The sequence below is a fragment of the Pogonomyrmex barbatus genome, unplaced genomic scaffold (genome assembly GCF_055798465.1).
Source record: "Pogonomyrmex barbatus isolate J1 unplaced genomic scaffold, ASM5579846v1 scaffold8, whole genome shotgun sequence".
NCBI classification, from domain to species: domain Eukaryota; kingdom Metazoa; phylum Arthropoda; class Insecta; order Hymenoptera; family Formicidae; genus Pogonomyrmex; species Pogonomyrmex barbatus.
The window spans coordinates 9,634,498-9,657,906 of record NW_028297182.1 but is presented as its reverse complement, the minus strand read 5'-3'; the positions used below and the strand labels follow the sequence as shown (position 1 = coordinate 9,657,906).

At 37.6% G+C, this 23,409-nt stretch overlaps 2 protein-coding genes across 8 annotated transcripts in view; one reads left to right on the top strand and one right to left on the bottom strand.

Annotated features, from left to right (window-relative positions):
* The window catches only part of dysc (whirlin protein dyschronic), a 78,889-nt gene that overhangs the window by 42,326 nt on the left and 13,154 nt on the right, over positions 1-23,409 (top strand). For 4 of the 7 annotated variants that reach the window (XM_089083712.1, XM_089083711.1, XM_089083710.1 and 1 more), the window contains 3 exons: positions 4,261-4,342; positions 4,938-5,045; positions 21,724-21,954. In XM_089083712.1, coding sequence (XP_088939838.1) covers positions 4,261-4,342; positions 4,938-5,045; positions 21,724-21,954 — 421 coding nt within the window. The remainder of the gene's footprint in view (positions 1-4,260; positions 4,343-4,937; positions 5,046-21,723; positions 21,955-23,409) is intronic. The other 3 variants (XM_089083714.1, XM_089083713.1, XM_089083715.1) reach the window with 3 other exon arrangements.
* Positions 6,707-17,209, bottom strand: LOC105424062 (uncharacterized). The gene is made up of 2 exons (XM_011634101.2): positions 17,068-17,209; positions 6,707-13,778 (listed from the first exon to the last, which is right to left on the bottom strand). The coding sequence occupies exon 2, from the start codon at positions 13,759-13,761 to the stop codon at positions 13,570-13,572; it is 192 nt and encodes a 63-aa protein (XP_011632403.1). The 5' UTR covers positions 13,762-13,778; positions 17,068-17,209; the 3' UTR covers positions 6,707-13,569.

The following is a 23,409-nucleotide window of genomic DNA, read 5'->3' as shown; positions in this document are numbered from 1 at the left end:
TAATGAAAGTATATAATGTTTATTATAATTATTTGCAACAGGTGGAGATAGAGGAACTTAAAAAATTTTAATAGAAATTTTGCTTAAAAATCTAAATTAATGTACGATGCTATTCTGAAATATATACTATTATATATTATATTGTTATTTTTTCTAATTGATTTTTTCTAACATGGGTAAAAGATTCGTCTTTTTTTTAATTTATATATGTTGATTACGAATGACAATAAGACTTTAATACGTCACAATTTTTTTATGAATTGATTCTTAATTTGTAAAAAGTGGTCAATATTAATTTCTTCCTTTAATATGTTTCTTTTACACAAATAGATGGTATTTCTGTTTCTTTTTTTCAGAGTGGTAAACATATATTTTTTTATTATTGTTTTTTGTTATAGATCAAAATTTATTTCTTTTTTTTATTTTTCATTTTTTTATTTTAGTGTTGCTTTCAGGAATTTCAATTTAAAAAATGAGGTCAACACGACGATACGAAAGGATTTCGATCTTTAAAACTAGATGGCATAATACCGATATAGTATAGCCATGTATTACGAAACTTTTACTATCATTTACATATTCATCGAATACGAATAAATTAAAAACGTTGTATTTCATTTACATTAGAGAAAACAGTTGAATTTACTATTTTTTTTTTATTTATATTTGATACAAGAGAAAGTATCGCTATGTGTGTGTGTGTGTATATATATATATATATATATATATATATATATATATATATATCGCGGTGGTCATATTAATCAAACAAAAAAATGTGAAAAAATATCTCACGTTTTCAGGAAAACGTTTAACAATATTTACGCCTACTCGAATGGAATAAGCTATCTTTTTTCCTTGAAAATTAACGCGTAATTACAAACTACTAGTCTTACAATCAAAGAAACACCGAGCGTCATATGACTCCTTGCAAACTTATACCGTACAGGTTTAGAGAAAGAAACATAAAAAAAAAAAGTCAAAACAAATAAACAGTATTTCTGTGTTGCAATTTTCCGTTACGTTATACGTTGAATTCACGGCGACTTTCTCCGCGAGTATATACGCATACAATTCGCGCCTATGAGTCGCGAATATGAAAGTAAATTTTGCGGAATCGATAGCGAGCGCGAACCTGGCGAGATATGGAGGAATTCAACGCGCTCCGCTTTGATAGCTTTCACGTCGGTTCGCTCGTCCCTGGCGAACGAACGGACAGACGGACGAATGGACGGACGAGGGAAAACGTTTCTGCTTTTGATCCTCCTTCAGTGATTTCAATATATATATATATATATATATATGTATATGCCACTTTGCCTTTGTTCGTCGATATAATCTCCACCTCGAATTCTATCTTTTGTATCGCGGACCGGTCGATACCGTACTTTCCTTCCGCGACAAAAACCTCCTGGTTCTCCTCCACGGAGAAATTTTGCATCTCGTCGCATTACGTCAAAGAGACTCCGGTATTTTCTCTCGAGATATCGGATATTTGAGGCTAAATAAAAAGGACACATAAAAAAATTACATTAAAGTTTTTTACGAGTGATTTTTAATTTTAATATTCAAGTTTTTAATTAAGCTCGAAACTTGTAAAATGATATCTATTTTATGTGATTTGAATCTTAAACACATGTTCAATATAAATAAATAAATAAATATATATATATATATATATATATATATATATATATATATATATATATTAATCAATTAATATGCATACATTTTTTACCGAATCCTCCTGTTGTTAGAAATTAATTGTATTATTTCATTTTTCTTATTATACATTTTTCTTATTATATATTATATATTAATTAACTTTTATATTGCAAAAGGGAGAAATTGCATTGCTTTTAATAAATCAAGAAGAATATAATTAAATTGTCGCAGAAAATACGACAATTTGATTTATTCTTCGTTTATTAAAATCGCAATTTATGCAATTTATTTATTTCTCTGCAGGAATATCAAATTTTTCAAAGTAAAAATAATAATAATAATATATTAATTTTTCTCGATATACTACTGTAACACAGATATACTTTAATAACGATTCATCAAAATATTGTGTGCGCGCAAGATACAAAAGATATATTTATTCGGTATATTTGAAAATACATTAATTTTTTAAATCGTGCTTTTTAATCGCTCTGATATTATTTGCAACGTTGAGCTTATCGAATTATGGCGCATTTCTTAATGCTCCGTAGTTTCTATAGGAAACGACTTCCGCGGCGCAGTTTTAAACGCGGAGCCGCGGAGGGCAACGAGGAAGCCCTTGAAATTTTCACGCCGGGGTGCTTTCTTCTACACACTAGGTCGTATCCCGGGTAACAGAATGAAACAAATGAACCTCGGCAGTCGGCAGTACCGTAATCGCTTTGGTAACGACATGTTCGAGCTCTCGCAAGCCCGCCGCGAGACGGATGCCCTCGCGGTCCCGTCCGCGAAAATAAAATAAAATCCGCGCTTCACGTTTTCCGTGAAAATCCGTCGCTAATCCCGGTTTTAAAAACAAGTGACCTATTTCGCTGCTCGATGTGACTTTTACTCTTCTCTCGTCGTCGGGGAATTAGACAGTTAGATTAATCTCCTGATTAAAACGTGCTTGTTCTACAAATTCAGAATTTATTTCGTAATTCAACAAATCGCCCGGTGCTTTAAAAAGATTGATGAATAAGAGTTAATTAACGTAACGTGGAGAAACATTGAGTTATCTGTCTTCGCGTCATCATCACTTTTCCGAACGGAAAAAAAAATTAAGCCGTCGTGAAACGGGAAATTCAAGTGATTGCGAAGATTAAGAATGATTAAGGAAAAATCGAAAACAAGGTGAGAACAAGGGGAAATTCTTTCGATCGCCGCCACCTGCGATTATTCGCAATTATTCCTCTCGAATGTCTACAGTGAGAACATCTGTAGACCAACGATGATATGATAAGCGAATTAATCGCGTTAATCGCAGCTGTGGAAATCCGAGTAATCGGCGCCTCGTAACCTTCATGTGCTCTATGTTGCTTTCCAACTTTTCCGGGTGAGGATCTGTTCGTACACGGTTTCTCGCCGTGAGCAATCTGAGCCATCTCGAAAGCGAATAAATGCTCGCTCGTCATTGGCAAGTCATCGATCGATCCCTATCACTATCGTCGAAAGCTCTCTCGCTTCTCGAGCCAGCCGATCACGTAGTTCTATTCGCGAGTCCACGCAAATCCATCGCCGTCTGATGCCTATTTCTACCAATGTAGATTAACTTTAATCTCGCTTTAACTTGCTCTTTCTCTTTTTCTAATTAATAAACGTTAGAAAAAGGTAAAGAATACATTTAAATCAACATAAAGTTAAGCTACATTAATAGAAATAGATATAAATATATATATATATATATAAAAAAAAATATATATATATATATATATATATATATATACACACAGGGTGCGGAAAATATATATAAAAATTGTTTTGCTATATTTAAAAATCTGACCAGATGTAGATCAAAATAATTTTGTTGGACCATCACAATAATTCTGTGGATTAAATATGAAGTAATATTTTTGATATTTTAGCAATTTGAATATCCTACATAATTACTTTTTGATTACTCTAATTATTTTCATCTGGCCATCTGGTTTTAGATATTTTAGTAAAATTGTTCTTTTCGTGTTACCAAAACTCCTCGAATATGTCGAAAATACATTTAAAAAAAATATATTAAACAAAACATTATTTAGGAGATTTAGATTTCACTAGAGTTACATAATTATGATATATTAATTCCAACATAGGAAATTCCTGAATGTCTCAATTAGTTTTGAATTACACTTCGAAAATAGAACTGCGTGATCTCTGGAGCTGCGCTTACCGAAGCAGTAAGTCGTCTGCCATAGTGTTTGCTTTTATTAGAAATACATTAGTAAACCTATTAGAGACGAAGGGTAGGTCGATACGTAATGGAATCACTTCCGTCTGATATCTTCTCGGAGCAAGGCCGTCGAATGAATCGAAGACGAGGCGCTTTTCGAAATTAGCCGTCAGCTTTCGGCGCTCGCAGTTGTCAAATCAGCTTGAAAAATTCGCAAAATCTCGTAGACTTCGCCAGACTTCCGCTCGATCACCTCCCCTTTGTTTCCGATCGGGATCGGATTAATCTCCGCCTGACGAATCGTCCCGATGACAGGACCGATGATAGGACTAATAAGAAGAGCGGTCGCGGAGCGGGGTGGGGTGGTTCTGAAATGGAAATTTTGCCAATTGCAGAGTGGGCTGCAGGAGGGCGCAGCAGCACCAAGTGACGACCTCCGACCTCGCCCTCTCCAACGATGACGAGTGCGACAATCAGGTACTGCGGGCGTATCCTTTTCGAGCCGTCGCGTTGCGGTGATCCTTCGGAACGCGCAAAGCCTTGCGATCGATTAAATTAAAGTTGAATTCAATTCACGAAATATATTTAAATTCTAAGAATTAATTTAATTAAATTTAATAAATTACGTAAATTTAGGACAGATATTTAAAGTATAGTTCAAAGATAGTGTCGCCCGAATTTTTTTAAAAAGTTTACTACGATGCACACAAAGCAGCAAAATCTCTCTCTATTAAATTTTAATTTTAATTTAAATCTTGATTTTAAGCACATCGATCTCTCTTTCTCACTTAATTTTAATTTTGATTTATACGAATTACTAAGAATTATACGGGACTTGCGTACGTAAAAGAAGTTACGACAGGAACACCGTACGGATGAAAGGGTTCGAAGGGATACACCTAGAAAGCCAAGCCGCTAACGGAAATCGCGATTTTTTATCCCCAACGAAAATCTGTGTCACTGGTATTGTTGTAAAGAAAAGAAAAAAAAAAAAAAAAGAAAAGAGAAAAAAGACATCGACCGCTTTCTCGCGATCAATCAGAATGAAACACGATTGTGTCCTTTTTTCCAGGATTACGATGACGAGATCGAAAATGGACGGGGTCGCAGGCACAGTTCCCCAGGTGGCTCGCGAGGTAACCCCAGGGATTACGGCCATCACCTGCACCCGGACAATTTGGTGAGTCGACCAGCGCAAAAATTCGATCATTGAACACGGCATTTTAAAACACCTCCTATTTTTTTCTCCATTAGTAAGTAAAATCGAGTTTTACAAAAAGTGACAGCTGATATGACAAATTAAATTAAAGTAAAACTTGATACACGTGAGTTCCGAAGATTTTTTTCCCTTCAAGTTGAAAATATTTTGTTAAATACGTACACGACTCGACTATTTAATTTATGTTACACAATGAGATGGCATCTAGATTTAAACATTTGTGGAATGCATCAATTCGGAATGCATCAAAATATATCATATTCGATAATTTCATATTCTTACTCATTAGTAGTGTAATCAGATTGTTTCTTGAAAATTTTTATTTGTATATTTGTATATTTAATATTACGATACGGAAATAGTCAGAAGATATGTGATCACACTATTGCCTTCTAAAAGTGATTATTTTTAGTGACTACAAGTTTCAAGCTAGATTTACTGTAACAGAGAGATTTATCCCGTAGAGTAATGAGAGAAAAATGAATTAGTCGCCTTTTAAAGTACATTGTGTCGTTTCTAGGATAGGCGATTCTCCTATAGAAATAGAAATAAGCGATCACGCGATAGTCTCCCGGAGCCTCGGAAAAATCTCGAGAAAAGTTTGATTAATTCAAATTTCGCCTCGCTCACAGTTTGCATCTGGCGTATTTAATGCACGTTGCGAGCTGATCCCGTTACAGGAATAATAATTACACAGACGTGGATTGGTGTTTACAGAACAGTCGAGTATCGCGTGTTGCAGGCAACAGGTAAATCTTAAACGTTCGCTTACTTTATGCAAATTCCACTCCAAAATGTTGTCACATCGCGCGGATGAGAAAACAAAATCTCGTTTACTCGAAAAATGTAACTGGATTTTGGAGGCTGCGGGCTAAATTAATTACGCGCATATATAATTTTTATAGGAAAAAAAAAAATATCTATTTAAATATATGTATAAAAAATTGACTTTTCTTTATAATAATTTGTATTTTCCTCATTTTTTTATTTTAATTAATTGCCAGTAAGTTTACCACTATTGAATATTACTGACTTTCTCGCGATTACTGAATCATATCTTTATTTACCACCATTTCGTTTCTATCTTATATCACATTTGCTTTACTTCACTAATTTAATATGTATAATTCATTTAATTTCTCTAATCTTCGCAAACCGCGATAGTTAAACGCGAGGTACGTGCGAAATCGGACTTTTACCAGGTGGCCTCATTTAAATTCGCGTGTAACGTGCTCGCAATAGCAGCGTTAATTTCAGCGTTTAATTTGTACGCCGGCTCACGTGCACGTTATTTACATAGTTATTTACGCATGTATTTACATGTATGCAGGATGCGTCATTTTGAAACGCACGAATTTTTAGGACGGAGATAAAAAGAGAGAGCGATGTCCAACTAAATCTTTTTTACCGAAGAGATTCCAGGATCGCTTTTATAAATTTATTTTATTATATATTTTATATTTATTATATATTATATATTTTATATATGTATATAAGATTCATCGTGCCAGTAGCTTTACACGACACGTATAATACGATATACGCGCGTCATGTTTGCGCAATTGCACCGTTCCGTTACCTACAATTACCGTGGATCGCAAACACGGATGTAATGTCCTATCTTTTATATCGTTTTTTTTTTTTTTTTCATTTCACGCCGACACGTTCCACGATTCGCGTAAACTTTCGTAATCAGTACTCGCCATACCATAACCGGATAACGGACACGTCATTGTGAATGTAAATTTGTAATCGGATCGCTGACGTCAAGTTGTCGCTCGTAATTCGCTCGTGAGTATAAAATGCGTCTTCGACGAGAGGGACGACCTATCGATCATCGGAAACGTGCCATTTGATAAAATTAATTAAGAGTTAATGATGAACACGAAAAAAGCATGGATTTTACAGTATTAAATAATATTACTATAACAACTGACGTCGATTGTGGATGTAGTAGATAGTTTTTATTTCTATCCTTCCGATTTCTTTTCTCACATTTTTATTTCTCCTTTCAATTTCATTTTATTTTTATTCATAGATATATTTTTTCAGTGTTTACACTTCTCGCGGACTATTTTTATTCAAACGATCTATTTGGATGAGAATTATAAAGGTCAATGTATTTCGTGTTCGCGCTTGTTTTGCGTCAGTGATGCAGCTGCAAATTTTCCACGATAAATTCCTGAGAGACAATCGCATGATCGCGCCTCGATATCGATGTATTAATTATGTTATTTTAGGCGTAGGCTCAAAGTGGGTAGATTAACAGTCCATCCAATCGCGTCCAATGTATGATGAGTATAGTTTAATTGTAGTAATTCGTACAAAGGTGGCGATAATATTTAAGCTCGTCGCACGAAACAATTCGCACTTTTCTTTTTTTCAATAAAAATTTGATTTTATGATGATAATTATTTTGAACTGAGCAAAAACACATAAATCAGCGCAGGCTTTATGCCAAAATAGAGATTTTCGTCAACGACATTGATATTATTTCTCTCTCTCTCTCTCTCTCTCTCTCTCTCTCTCTCTCTCTCTCTCTCTCTCTCTCTCTCTCTCTCTCTCTCTCTCTCTCTCTCTTCCTCAGCAATATACCAAGTACAAAAAATTCAATTAAAAAAAGGAATTAAAAATATGAATTATTTTATAAAAATTCTATAAAAAGAAAGAAGCGTTTCGTTTGGGAATCAGTTCGAAAAATTCTATTTTTCTATTTAATCATTTCTATTTTCTATTTAATCACTTCGGAAGTGCAATTGAGCATATATTTTATACGTCCCAATTTATTTGTGAAATCAATGAATCAATTTTAATCAATTTTCGTACTTCAAAATCTAAAGTATTGAATACGAGTACATCGAAATTAAAAAAATTCAAAATAGTAAACACAAAGATTAAAAAATTTCTTTAAATAAGGTAATTTTTATAAAATCTAATTTTTAAGAGTTTCTAAATTAATGATTACAAATCTAACGTTAAAGTGTGAAATCATTCGAAATTTAAATATGATAAAATATATAAGAACACTTTTAAATTTTAAATTTTGTTTTGGTTTGCCTTATAATTTGTTAATAATTAACTGGGAAGTCTTATATGTACATTACATATAATATATTATATAGTATATATATATGTATATATATATAACATTAAATTATGTTACAATGACTTTAAAAATCAATAATTAATGACTTCAATGCAAATGGATGAACATTAATTACTACATGTCCGCATTATTTCTTATTTTGAATTTTATAATTTTAGCCTCAGATTTGTATTTAATGCCTCTAAAAATTAATATGTATAATTTTCATAAAAATTTAATCTGAAGAAATATCGAAAGCGTTAATATTGTACGCTTAAAAAATGTCTGTGTCAAATGTCAGACATAATTTTAAGTGCGGCGAATTATATTTTTCTTTTTTTTTTTTTTTGTTATTTGGCATTTTCGAGCGATTCTCCGAGGTCTTGAAAAGATCATTGCTTAATATATTCCTCGAGGAACGCAGAAAGTGTCATGAAAAGCAAGTCACATCTTACAAAAGCCGGAATACCAGCACGATGTTCTTAACGATGATACGCCATGGAGACGGAGGGGGGGAGGGGGGAGGGGGGGGGAAGATTCCTAGAGAATTATAGCAAATTCGCAACGTACGAGAAAGTTCAACCTGAGATCGCTCAGGTAGAAGAACGCGGGATTATCGGGATATGCGGGCAAGTGCTGGTGAACGAAATGAAACGAAAGAGCCAATAAAGGAGCAGCTCGGGCAGCCACAGTGTTATCGACATTACTGACGTGAGATAGTTTTCGCTTGAAAAGTGCCTACGATCGTTTCGTTCTCCTCGGGAATAACGACTTCTACCGACTATTACACCGACGTCTGACGGATAAAAAAAATTCTGGATTGCCTTCTTGAAGGCAGACGCGTAGAACGGGGGAGGGGGGAGAGGGAGGGAGGGAGAGGGTAATGAAGAAACCGCGATTTTATGGAAGACATCATACATTTGCTCTGCTGAAGCTCTTGGAGCCAGAGAGAGCCACGATAGAAAGGAAATACCAATTATCGGAATTTCCCTCTCGAAGAAGTTCGAAGAATTATCTCGATCTAACGTCCGACAATTTTCCCGCAGATTTAATGATTTTCCATCAACATAAATTATGAAATGTCAACAATAATGCAACAGTGTACACAACAATTAATATCAATTTATTAATTTTTGAAAGCTGTGATAGATTAAGAGAAATTATCATATACTTCTCAGTACACATACGTAAAAGAAAAAAAGGCATTATTAATATATAAACAATTTTTCATATGATATTTTATATCCATCGCGAGTAATTTTTATATCAACGATAGAAGAAGAATAGAACGAGTTTTATTCCAAGTACGTCATCAGATGATGAACAACTGAACTCTCTCTCCAGAAGACCGAGTCGCGCAATCCGTTTTCTTTCCATGTGTATGAAGAGAAAAAAAGGCCCCGGGAATTTATCTCCTCATTATCCCTCGCGAGTCTCTCCGAGTCTTCACCGTCGTGCACGGAGGCAGGAGGAAAAGTGGAGGCAAAACGCCCCACACGCTAGAGCAAAGGCTGCGATGTGCAATTGAGATAATCGAGAGAATACTTGCAGTATGGGATCGCGACCGAAAAGAATTGGGAGCCAATGCCAAGGTCGAGCCGATATAATAATTGAGATAATAGCGAGCCCCGTTTACACGAGGTCGTTATTTCGATTACACGTAGAGATGCCTCGCGCAGAGTATCGATATTTTGCCGATATCTATATTTATCTGTGTGGCCCAACGACACTGTGTGAGAACAATGTAATTTTGCTAAATTATATAATGGACCTGTTAAAAACCTCAATACAAGTGTTCCCGAAAATTTTTTTTCTTCAACGATTAACCGAGGGCACAGGAAATTCGCTGAATTCGTAAAGATCTACTCTTGTATGTATATTTGTTTTGTTCATTTAAATAACTGCGATTTTAAACTTAAAGGTTCTGTAAGAAGCCGTCATATTGAAGTCAATGAAATGCGGCTTTCGTGGAGGAACTTAAAGAGACCTCGAGATAGAACGTGCAACTCGAGCAAAAACCGCTTGAAAGGGTTAATCAACGTGCCGGAGGGAAATTATAAATCGTTATCGGGAACTCCGTCTCGAAAAATCGCATCACGGAGCTAATTACGGTGCGGCCTAATATACGGTGTGTACTAAATATATGGTACTATAATTTATCTGTAAATTATTTTGATCATAAGAATGAAATCGTTTCCTCAACATGTCACAAACATGTTTTAAAAGGAGAAACTCTTTCGCAACTCTTTTTTAAATGTGTTCGATGATCTTGATGATAAATCTTCTTCAAGTTTTCCAATCTCTTTGATATTATGACATTAAATTAAAACAAAAAACAAAATTCAAATATTAGTATATAGTAATTCTCTTAATCGTAATTTTTGGAGGGGGGGGGGAGGAAATTCCGTGATTTATTTAAAAAACGAAAGGTATCGATTTCAAGAATCGATAGAGAATCGGAGATCGGCTTGATTGGACACCCCGTATATTCCGCAGGCGGATCTCAACGCGGTCTGATTGTCGCTTTCCGTCTTCCTTTTCCTTCCCTGATGCTCGTCTTATTGCGCGAGGAGAGGGAAGAACTCAATGAGGGAGTCTCGATAAGCGGACGGAGGGGCAAACAGCAGTAAAAGGAACGGTAGGAGCCGCGTTTTACGGCCGTTCGTCTCGTTGTTCATCCCCTCGACATCGATCGACATCGTGATACTTATTCTACCTGAAAAAATCCTTTGCGGATTTGTTTTCTCGACGGTAATCGAAACGGCGGATTAAAGCGCGTACTCGCTCGCTCGCGTGCGCTCAATTTGCGGTTTTGCAACAATTTTGACGTTAATAATAAAAATTAGCGATAAAAAAGTGATTTTCAGAAGTAAAAATTTTCAAAAACTGAAGGCGAACTTGTCAACAAGGAAAGCTGTGCTTTTTAGCTGTGTTTCGCACCTTCGATATATCTCGGCCACTCTCTCGGCTCTCTAAATTCTAATTTACACAATATTCCTCAATTAGATTATTATTTCGCATAATATGCGGACAGTAAGGTAATAATCACATTTAACGCTGAATACACCGTCAGAATGTAAACGCTGGAGTTGTTCAACCATAATTAGGATATACAAAGAGCGCAATGCCGCTCAAACCATATTAAATTTTACACTCCAATGTAAATCCCTTCGTTAAATTATTGAATTAATGTGATGTTAAATGAATTAATAAGGTCTGGCTTCGAATTTATAATTAATATGCGCGATATGCAATTTACAGGATGATTCGATGCGAATAAATTCTCCATACGCATTTATTTCGCCCTGGGAAATTTTCATTCTGTTTCGCTGTCAATTTCATACGTCGGCCAATCGCAATTTTCGTCGCTGAAACTTCGCCTTGGAGCTTTTCGGTCATCTAATCGCAACTGCGCATTACGTGATTCACCTAGAAATCGCGGCCCAAATGGGACGAGCGGCGCGAGGGGAAGGGAAGGAGAGCAGAAGCGTCGTCTCATTAGAATCGACTAATTAAGGCCGCTCGTTTCTCGTTATTAATGAGATTCCGCTATTAGTTATTCGTCTAAGGTGGCCTAAGAGTGACTTACATATCGATTAAAACAAATTTATTTCTTCTCGTGGCACAAAATGTTATAATAATTGCCGGAAGGATAAAAAGGGAGAGAAGAAAAAGGATTTATTTAATTAAATTCACTCAATTTGATTGTTATTGCTTGACTATTAAAGGATCATTGCTTTTCACAAGCAATTTTGAGATTTTATAATAATTACTGCAAGTACTGCAAAACGGAGAAGGAAAAAAAAGAGTATTTAAATTAAATTAAATTTACCTAATTTGATTGTTGTATTAAAAAAAAAAACCACTAATTTTTCATCAAGCAAGCTCTCTTTCGAGACTCTTTATTTTATTCTCTTCATAAAAAATTAGATGACGATTTCTCGTAACTGTGACGGTTGAAATAGTTACATAGTGATAATAGTGACATACAATACAATAATTTACTATAAATAAGACGACGCGCAGACCCGATGGTATGGAAACCGCGTACAAAATAATTAAGCAGGAATCATCTCATCTTCGTCTTGATGGTACTTACTATCTAATGATACAAGATATTTAAAATTACGCTTCCTTATGATACTAGGAATACTTTGTGTCGCCGCGTACAGAGTGTTATGCTTACGTTAATCGAAAGGCTAATTAATTAAAAGGCTAAATAATTCTAAATAAAGTACCCGACCGAAATCGACCTCGTTTTCCAGCGGCGCGTCCCGCCGCGCGGAATCCGCGGATTACGCGATCTCAAGATCCGCGGCGGAAAGCCGCGTGATTATTATCCGCGCGTCCTTAACGCGCGCCGCGCGCGGGCTCTTAGGGCCTCGTGAGAATCCGTTCGCCCTCGAGTCTCCTCCCTCGTAGATCCTCGTAGTCACAAGTCACACCCGGCCTGAGGACGCCTGTGCCAAATCGCCTCTCGACTAATTGCACCCGACGGCTGCGATCTCCGGCTGCAAGCGCGGAGAGGAACGAGAAGAACGGTCCTGGTTCTCCGAGAGCCTGGGTCGCCGACCATGGTGTGTATATATATATATATATATATATATATATATATATCCTCGTCCCGATCTTCGCAGTCGACGATTGTCGCCCATCGTTCCGACGTTCGAACTCACTCTTCCGCACGACCGGCCAACGCGGCGGAGATGTGCGAAGTGATAGTAACTTCCGTTCATCAGATCTTCTCGCTCGCAACGACGGCACGCTGATCGAATCGCCGAATCGATCCTTCCGTTGCCTCAACGCCGAACGCTTTCCCAAGTTTATGTTATGCTTTCACATCTCTTGTTATTCCGTTCCTTTGTTTTGAAAATTTCAAGCAAGCGCATTGTAATTACCGAACACACGTTAAGTTAACGCGTAATCACGGAATTAATTAACGGAAGAAATAAAGCATTTAAGCATATAAAAGACAAGATAATACCGATTAAATGAACTTGTGTAATGCTTAAATTAATTATTTCAGATCCGTCTCGGATACTTTGACTGAACTCGAAAGGAATCCAAATTCGCAAACTGTCTTGAAAATAAATAATTTTCAAGGTTTTCTAATACTGGAGATTTCTCAATGAATTATTAATGAATTATTCCCGCATTTCGATCAATTAGATACTCGCACTCGATGGATATTATATCAGAATCCATGAATCCGAAGATTCTCTTAAAATTTTCACAAAAGTTTGCGGAAACGCAAACCTCGGTGCAGCGACGGAAAATTCAATTTCGATTCGAGGTCATTCTCGTCGTGACGTGGGCGAGCACGAGGATGTCGAGGGAAAATAGGTGAAGTAAGTTCCCGCGCCCTCGCCGGGACCCTTACGACGGCCGTGGGGGGGTCGGTCAGAGCTTGTCCTGGAGCGCCTGGCGTAGCTCCTCGGTGGCCTTGGCCACGTCCTGACCCTGCCGATGGGTGTGCATCTCCGATCGCACCGAGTGCTGCACCGACGAGTTCGACCGTCTCACGGAATTGCCGCTGCCGAACTTGGGCCGCGGGATCCGCACGCGTTGAACGTCACTCAGCCACGACTCCATAGCTTCCCCTTCACCTTCTGGGAAGAAAGCAACGACGAAGGCGCGTTTATTATAACGCCGGCGATTGGCGGCGAGTGTTAGTAGAGTCTGGACTTAAGGTCAGAGTTAAATTGAGATGCGAGAGAAAATTGCGGGATTCGAATGTTTCGGATTCGAAGCAACAATTCTAGGATCTGCCGTGCAGGGTCGTTCAAAAAGTTCGCGAATAGATCTTGAATGATCTTTTTTTGTTGGGCTTTGAAGAAAGCGTACCGATTAACGTGTCGTTAGACACGTTCGGAGAGAACACACTTTTGCTGGGAAATTTATATTTAAAAATTTGATACAGATACAGATCTGAAAATAATTTTGTTGGCCCATCAAAATTATTTTGTAGAACACTTAAATGTGATGATAATACTGCAAAAATGTTTGATCCTCTAACAATCAATTTGAACATCGTATATAATAATTTTGAAGGCCCAACAAAATCAGTTTTCAGATTTGTATCTAAAGTCCCAAGTTTTAAATTTGCTAGCAAAAATGTTCTTTCCGTGCAGGAATCGAAGAATTTATTCAAGTTGAGTTAAAGAAAAAAAAAGAACGTCGTCATTCTCTCTGAGAGGAAAGCAGCGACAGATTTATGAAACTAGTAGTATTTCATGTCACACATACACATGCTTAAACAAACCGATTAATAGAGAGTGTCCGAGTTTACAGCCTGAACTAAAAACTCAAGCGATAAAGAATAGAACAGCTCCTCTTTCTGAAAAGAAAGCGATGACGTGCACATATAGTGACAATTAGCTTTACCATTAGTGAGTTCTGAACAAACGTAAGCCTAAATTTATTATAGTAGAAGCAGAGATAAATGAAAGAGGAAAGCTAAAAATTTTCAAGTCAATGAATGTAAATTCTATGCGAAATCTGTATAATTTGAAAATTGAAGATTTCAGATATGTATTCGTCAGCAGAATTTATGAATGTTAAATTTTTTGTAGTCTTTAAATTTTAAGATCTAAAAATTAAATTTAAAAGGTTTTACAGATATATGGATTTTAAAGTAAAATTTAAGGATTTACGAAAGATATATTATTTAGATAAATTTTAAATTATAAGATTCAAATTATAAAAGCACATAGAATTTAAAAAAATTATAAGAGTAGTAGAAATTAATAAAACACATAGAATTCGTACATTTTAATATTTGTGTACATTTGAGAGAATTTGTTAAAGAAATAATAATGAAAATGAAATTCTAAAAAGTATAAGATACAACGGTGACATATTTTCTTTATTAATAATAAAGAAAATCTCTCTCGTAAATCAATCTCGATTATATATAAACCATATATATATCTATAATATATGTAAACGACAAATGGATAGCCAAAATTGAAAATTTTATGATGTCTTTCTATGGGAATCGAAAAGGTACGCGCGAGACTTAAAGTAAGGAAAATAACTCGATCTACTGGGATTTTACGATCTTGTTTACGCCCGATCGGATCGAGAATGAACGAGGATCGAGGATAAGGAAAACACGTTGTGATACTACGAAGAAATCGAGAAATGGAAAATAGAGAGAGAGAGAGAGAGAGAGAGAGAGAGAGAGAGAGAGAGATGGAATAAGCGATTTTCGGAATGTGAAGAATACTTTTCACACTATACACACTTTGCGTGTCTCAATGTTTACTCCTGTTCCCTGTAACTTTTTCGTCAAAAAATCGGCAAAATAAAATATCCGCATTTTCTATTTTCGAACGTTTTCCCAACGTTTTTTTCGAAATACAATTCGAGAGTATTCTAATTCTAAAGATCCAGATATCCCGAGAGCCTTATTTTTAAGAATTCTTCCAAACCTTTTTTTTTTTAGAATTTCCAGGATTTCCATTCCGGTGTCGGAAACATATTTCTCGTACGGAACGGATTTCTCATACGGGAATACCCAACGAGATTCGCGATGGTGATTCCATTATCGGCTACCGTTCACCGCACGTATGCACGTGTATGCAACCCACGTTGCGCGTACAACGGTGTTTTTCGCGCGCAGGGATTATTATCAGTATGCCTTCTCGCTGCTCAATGATCTCGCCACAGTTGGACTTCATCAAGCGTGTGACGCAGTTTCCTAATCGAGAAGCGGCGTAATCACGCAAAACGCAATCCGAATGTTTCTGATCTTCGTATGAAAATTCTAATTTCTAATAATCTAATACACGACAAAAACCAGACGGACGGACTTGAGTTTCCAAACTAATATTAATAATGATAAAAGTGTCACGAAACTCACTTCTCAAGGATGTTTCCCTTCGATAATTTTTTTTGATACATTACCAAAAATGTTGGATGATTTAAACTTGATAGATAATTAAACTTCTAGATATAACAACTGCGCGTGAAATAATACATTTTTGTTAATTGACCTTTTTTTTTTTTTTTTTTTTTTTTTTTGAAGTAGCTAATCTTTATTGACAATTTCAATCAAGTAATTTAAATTTTTTTTTTTTTTTCTAAAAAAGAATAAATATATAAATTTTACAGTTTAAATTTGCTTCTCGGAAATCAAATTTTGATTCTCCCTTCGACTAGCCTTTATTTTCAAGAATAAAACTAGTAGATCCAAGATCGTTGTTCCGCTTATTTTATGGGTTATCTGGGATGTGTCAGTTATCTTATTGTAGTCCACGGGACAACATTCATCGTGCATTAAGCAGTAAATCAACCGATCTACCGAGAAAAAAGGAGCAGTCTGGTTCTTGCAGCTTGACAATTATTACCGTGCGCTTGTCCTACTTCTCGAAATACGCGTTTTGCTGTAAGCGAATCACGTTTTGTTCCAAAAAAAAAAATCGCCGCGGTGACAACGGTTCATTTGTAATTTCCAAGGCCGAGTAATGTCAACAGTAAGTAAGTAAAGGCGGAACTGTGATTTACATCATCGCGTGTGTAACGTTCACCGTTCAGAATGTTCGATTGACGTGCAACCTACACAGGACACATTTCCTATACGTGGGTTATTCTCTACATTGTTGTGTATTTATTTACGAACATTGCGATCGAAATTATAGAAAAATATTTGTAACGTGTAAAATATATTTGTGAAGCAATTACGTGCATTATCGACGAATAAATGCAATATTTACAGAGGAAGTTAATAAATTTTAGGACACGTTAGACATGAGAAGAAGGGTGAGAGTCTGATTAGAAAAGCGATTTTATAGAAATTTAAATACTATAGGTGTTTAGATACTCGTCTAGGTTTCTAGATGCTTTAAATTAGAAGAAACTGAAAGAAACTGTCCCGGGTTCGATTGTGGTAAATACCTGTTCAGTGCTTGACAGATCGCCTCAGACGATTAAGATACAATCGCGGTCTGCAAGGACTCGTGGTCTCTGGACTGAAGAGTCGACGATCGGAATCGTGACGAGAATTGTGCGAGCGATCGACGCGAGAGAACGACGCGAGAAGCACTCGTTTCGCTGGTGCCTGCGCGACTGATTCAGGAATCGGACATGAAGTGGCGACCGACGCAGGTTTACGTTTACCTGATCGGGAGAGTGAGTCAGCCCCGAAGGAAGCGAAAAGAAGGGGAGAGAAAGAGAGAGAGAGAGAGAGAGAGAGAGAGAGCTCAAGAAAGCCGAAGGAAGACGAAGGAGAGAGGAAGAATGAGACCAACAAATAAAGGTAGGGAAGCAAAGAGCAGGAGAAACTGCGGTGCGAAGTGAGCGAGTAGAGGAGAATCAAATGAAAGGTGAGAGGGAGAGAGAGAGAGAGAGAAGAGGAGGGAAGAGGGAGGAGGGGAGGACCAGGTAACAGGTGAGAGAAAATCAGGAACGTAGACAGCGGGTCGAGGTGCGGCTGAAAGCAACATTTCCGAGCAGCGCGGAAGGTCCCGAGGTTCGGTGTTGGAGTTCAAGACGTTTCGAGCGTCGCGATATTTTCCTCCTGCGAAGACGCGACGGTCGCGAGGAGAGTGGATAATCCTATCTCGCCCTTTACCAGACCAGATCGCATTTTCGGGCCCGAAAATCACAGCTACGCCCGTAAGACCGGCTTCCGCACAACGTTGCCAGACGTTAGCAGGCTGCACCGCGGATGCAGGTTGCATATGCAGTCCTCCCAGATGCAGCGCCTCTCTTCGGGGCTCGGGCGCGCTATCGGGAGGACGCTGATAACAGGGAGCCGGATACCGGAGCGACTCCGGATCGCGATAACGCGATAACTCAAAAAGGGAAAAGGATGAAGATCCGGGGAGTCCCATTGTGATTCCCCGCGCGCGCGAGAAGGAAAGATACGACGCGGCGATACGGAGAGAGGCGCGGATCGCATCGCGGATCGCATCGCGTATGCATCACGGCTGATGATATAACGACGACGGGGCCTCGCGTGCGACACGATGTGTAGTTTTTTTTTTTTTTTTTTTTTTTTTTTTTTTTTTTTTTTTTTTTTATATGTCTTCTACCGGGTGTGTCGGGATGTGGACGGCGTGTAATCATGAATAACCGACGAGAGACCACTTTTTCTGCTGTTACGCGCTGACACGCTTTGATCTTTGGAATTTAACGAAAGTATTGTCTATTAATAGCTATCAAGGTTAGAACGCACGTCGATGCGGAATGAATTCTAATTTTTTTTTTTTTTTTTTTTTACAAAATCCTTCTCGTTGCGTTTTGATTTCTCAAATTAGGTGTTATGTTACGTGTATGCCGACGGGTTACGAGAATAGAGTTCGATGCGGCACGAGTTAGCACGAAAATTGTAACGTGTACGAGAATATAATACGAAGAGTTAAGAGTTCGTCGAACCTGCACGTATTGCGCCACTCTTCAAACCAGCTCGTAGGTGAGTGACACCTACGCATGGAGAGATCGATGTGATCCATGTGAGTTCGTTTGCCGCTCGGAACGATCTACACACGTTGAATTAGGCGTGGTCGATTATGCGCCATTAAAAAATTTTTATCACTTTTTGAATTCACCTCGATCATCCTCGATTATATCTTCTTTTCCTTTTGTTTTATGCAATAATCCTCGTTTTCAAAATAATTGCATTGCAAACACGCAAAAAGTGTTGTTGTCGAATGTTGACGAAAAATAAAAGAGAGAAAGATGGAAGAACACTATTAGAATACTATTTTATTAATTAAATATAATAATAATAATAATAATTCAATACATATCTAGTTTTATTAAATTAAGAAATAATTTTCTAAGAAAAATTATGTCAAAATGTTAACAGACAAAAGAGTTCTTTTCTTCTAAGAATTTTTGTTCGATCTTTGACGTATATATATATATATATGCAACTTTCTCGTCCTCACTTCCGTTTTATTTTCTTATCACTAAGAATTTCAAGTCTTACCCGTCAAATCGAGGTCAGTGGGAAAACAAAAGGAATCTAAAGTAAAGAAATCAATTAATTTAATCGGCGACTTTGACTTTACCAGCGTGTGCAAACACTTACCGGTAGCTTATAATACGTGTTTCTTGTCGATCATCATCGGTGCGTGCTACTAAATGAAGACGCTAAAGTAAATCAGCGGGCAACAATGGCTTTTTGCCACGGTACGCGCTTCTTCGACTAAACGTCACGACCTGACTGACGTGAGGAAACGTCGTGTCCTAAACGAAGTTTTCCGGATGAGAGAAGAACAGGAACGACCGGTTGTTCGACCACTTCAACCTTTCCAGGAAGGCGAGACCCCTTCGCGAGACTCCGATCGGCCGCGGAATCATTCGAACGCGACAATTGACCTACATCGACCAAAAATCGTAAAACGCCGGTCTTCCTCCTCGGGGCCCCCGGTTCGGGGCCCACCTGAGGCCCTGCCCATTTGTTCTACGTGATCCTCGTACATACCGCGTACATAACGGAACGCCGTCCCGAAAACTTTCTCCGGCGCGGCGGCTGGCGGTCCCATTAATAACCGACGATGATTATTATTTTCTTGCCGTTCGACTAAGGTTACTGGGTGACCACGAAAAGCACATGATTTGAATTTGAAGAACGGAATCAAGTGGAATCGGTGAAACGACTCAACGACACTTGAACGAGGTGTTAATTTTCGAAACACTGGACTACTTCTGCACGTCACGCTGATGGCTTCGTGTCTACCGTTTTAATACGACGATTTACAGCTGAGATGACATCGAGCAGCAATTAGAAAACTAAAAATTACAGTGCACTACAAGTCAGTATGTATGATTATTAAGAGTAGTACTGTTTTGCGTTTGCATCAACTTAAATGCATTAGCATTTGATTAATTCTAATTAATATAAAAGTAAATGTAGGAATATCGTTTAGAAAAGAAAAAAACATGTGGATAAATTTCAAAATTTTTAGTTTACATTTCTGCGATTCTCAATCCTCTAATTATTAACTGATCGAGCTCTATTAGCAAGTAACTTGTGTATATCTTCGTATATCGCATTTCTTGAAAGGATCGATGTAAAATTACGTCCTTGCGGCAGAAAGAGAAAATTTAAACTTTTATAATACTTACTTTTATAAAGATATTGTGTGTGTGTGTGTGTGTGTGTGTGTGTGTGTGTGTGTGTGTGTGTGTAAAATGGTATAAAAATAGAATTATTGGTACAACACGAAATTTTTAGGCAACGCTGATTTCTGCTGGAGTGCAATCAGACTGATCTTAAAAAGTTCCTACTTTGTTTTCTTTCCCGGTCTTTAAGAGAGTCGCGGATATTTACAGGATGATTACAGTCCGGTGTAAATAACTATGAAACGATTCTAATACAATTTATATGACTGGCTTCGCGCGATGTTCGTAGCTAGGGGGACGTGCTCCAGTTAAGACGGCAACAATCAGGCCCACCAGGCGCGCCGTTACGCGTCCCCGCACAAAACGATCATAAACGCGAGCGCGTCGATCATGTAGGTCCCACGATCGCCTTACAAAGAGAGAGACCGTCCGGTTACTCTCCGGTTACCGCACTTTCTAAGTATCATTTTTCTCGCATGATCGCGATTCCGTCCAAGAGACCCGCGTACTGACTTGCTAGAAACTTGTTTCGTTTAGTGCGATCGAGTAAAACCTCATTAAGGAGAGGCGCAATATCGTTCCAAATATCGTCTTATGGCACACAAATAGTGAAAATAAGATAAAATAAATATGACAGAGAGAGAGAGAGAGAGAGAGAGAGAGAGAGAGAGAGAGAGAGATTAAAAAATTGTTGCGAAATTGCACGCGAAGAATTACTGTGGCTGCCCGAGGGAGGAAGATTTAAAGGAAACGAGAGGAGAAAACTAGCAGAGATTGGTTTTTCGGACAGGATATTAGTTCGGATGCAACTAAGGATAAAGTGAAGGCTAATTGCACATGGCGCAAAGATGTACAGTTCCTTTGTATTTCCTTGATGAGCTCGTGTGTGATTAAGTTCATTACTCTACGTAATTTCGGAGAGCGAAGAGAATGCGATACGATTAATCTCATTAAATAGTTACAGAGGTACTGTACGTGTGATTCAAAGGGAAACAGAACCAAACTTACATTTATTTTCAAATTAATTACGCTAAGGAAAGGACGCAGAAAGGAAACTGGAAAGAGAGGACGCGATATTTTAATTAAATATAATAATTTAATACCTATCTCATTTTATTAAATTTAATTAAAATTTCCCAAAAATCTACAAAAGGAGACTTAATTATTTCTAAGGGACTTTGATCGTCCCCTCCCCTCTGAATTACACACACACACACACACACACACACACACACACACACACACACACACACACACACACACACACACACACATTGTACACACAAAACTTTTTCATCCTCACTTATCTTAATTCAACATAATCACCGATCGCATTGTGATCTCGTCTTCGCGATACTCACGTACGTAAAAAAAAAAAAAAAAAAAAAAAAAAATTAGCAATTATTATATAAACGGGTGGACGGTGGCGCTAACATGAGGCATTTCCGATTGTGTTGTGCGCGGAACGTCGCGTCGCAGGAGAGCGATGGGGGTTGCGAGGGTAGCGACGCCGAGATGATCGGTAACGGCGGGAGGCGCGGCGCCGGCGAGAGGAGTCGCGATTTGGAGGAGGATGACGAGCTCGAGAGCAGGGAGGAAAGGGGCTCGGAGAGTGGCGGAGGTGGTGGAGGTTTCGGTGGTTGGAGGTCCCACCTGCTCGGTGGACTAACGCAACGCGTCAAATCCTGGTACTGGGGCGCCAGGCCCCTCGTAAGTTTTCCCCCATCCAGCGAACGCAATCTCTTTCTCTCTTTCTCTTGTCAGATACGCACGTTTCTTTTATACCTTCTTTTCTTTTATCCCCCCTTTTCTTCCCTCTCTCATTTTATTTTCTCATTCTCTCTCTCTCTCTTTCTCTCCCTGCCATTCGACACTTTGCACCGACTCGCGAAAGGGTGAGAGGACAAGGACGTCCATGGAAGGGGAGGGAAATGGATCGGGAAGGAGATATCTAAGAAGTTTCGATATCAAAATTGAGTTCGGAGAAATACTTTATTCTCTTTTATCTATATTCTGTAGATGTGCCATATATATATTCGGATATCTATGTAATATTTTTATTTATATATACTATACTACTGTTTAATTTTCTTTAATTTTACAAATCGCATTTATTCAATATTTAAAAGATGGAAGAAATTTATGTTAGTTTTTTTTTATTTGATATACACTTTTTTATCTAGTGATAAATTTTTTAATAATAATAATTTTTATTATAATTCTACTTTGTTTCGATTACTTTCGTTTTGTTTTAGTATATGAGATTTCATATTTCGTTTTTAATTTTCTTGATCTTAGTTTTAACATAAAATATTGATTTTAATGATCAATTCTGCTTTAAAAACTTTTGAGAATAAGTTTATCATCGACTCACCTTTTATGGACGCCCTTGTAAAAAGATTAGGACGTGAATGCGACGTTCAATAATCGATTATGCCTCCTCTCGAGAGGGAGGTAAATGCAATCGGTGCAACGAACGACGATTTTCGTGTCAGAGAGCGAGAAAACATGAAGAATCGTTCTATTCGGACCTCGCCGGAAATCTCGATAGCATCTGATGAACTCGATTACGATTTCGCTTCGCATCGCGAAAAATCACAATGCGAAGCGAAATCGTAATCGAGTTCATCTCAGTTGCTAAACGTACTTCAACGCTGTGTGACATCATAACAGGATAGATAAGATGATAATTAGTAATCGTAAATTATTTCTGAATATTTTGCGCCACTCTATTCGTAAAAATGATGATAATTGTGTGATACATGATTTGCTGTCAAATAAAAAAAAACTAAGCGCCAAGACTGACCGTAATATCGGTTTTCTTATATATAAAATATATATTTCGTAAAGTCTAATATTTCTAAAAGTTTTTACCTTTACCGTTACTTACCGTTATATTACGTATATGAATGAAATGAAATTTACTTTATGTGAAATTATCAAGCTACATTTCCCGGCGAAGTTACTTCTCTTTCCGCACGAATAGTCGCGCTCACAATCAAATTGTGAGTTACAGCAAAATATAATTACAGCAAGACGAAAGAGAAAATAACTGAGGAAGGAAGGGACTGCAGTGCGGCAGTAAAGTCTCGTAATAAAAATCGTATTATGGTGAAACAACGGGATACCGTAAACTTCCGGCGAGGTTCGCGGTTGCGTCGATTG

Coding starts and splice junctions, on each gene's coding strand:
- LOC105424062 (XM_011634101.2), bottom strand. CDS start 13,761: ATGGAGTCGTGGCTGAGTGACGTTCAACGCGTGCGGATCCCGCGGCCC.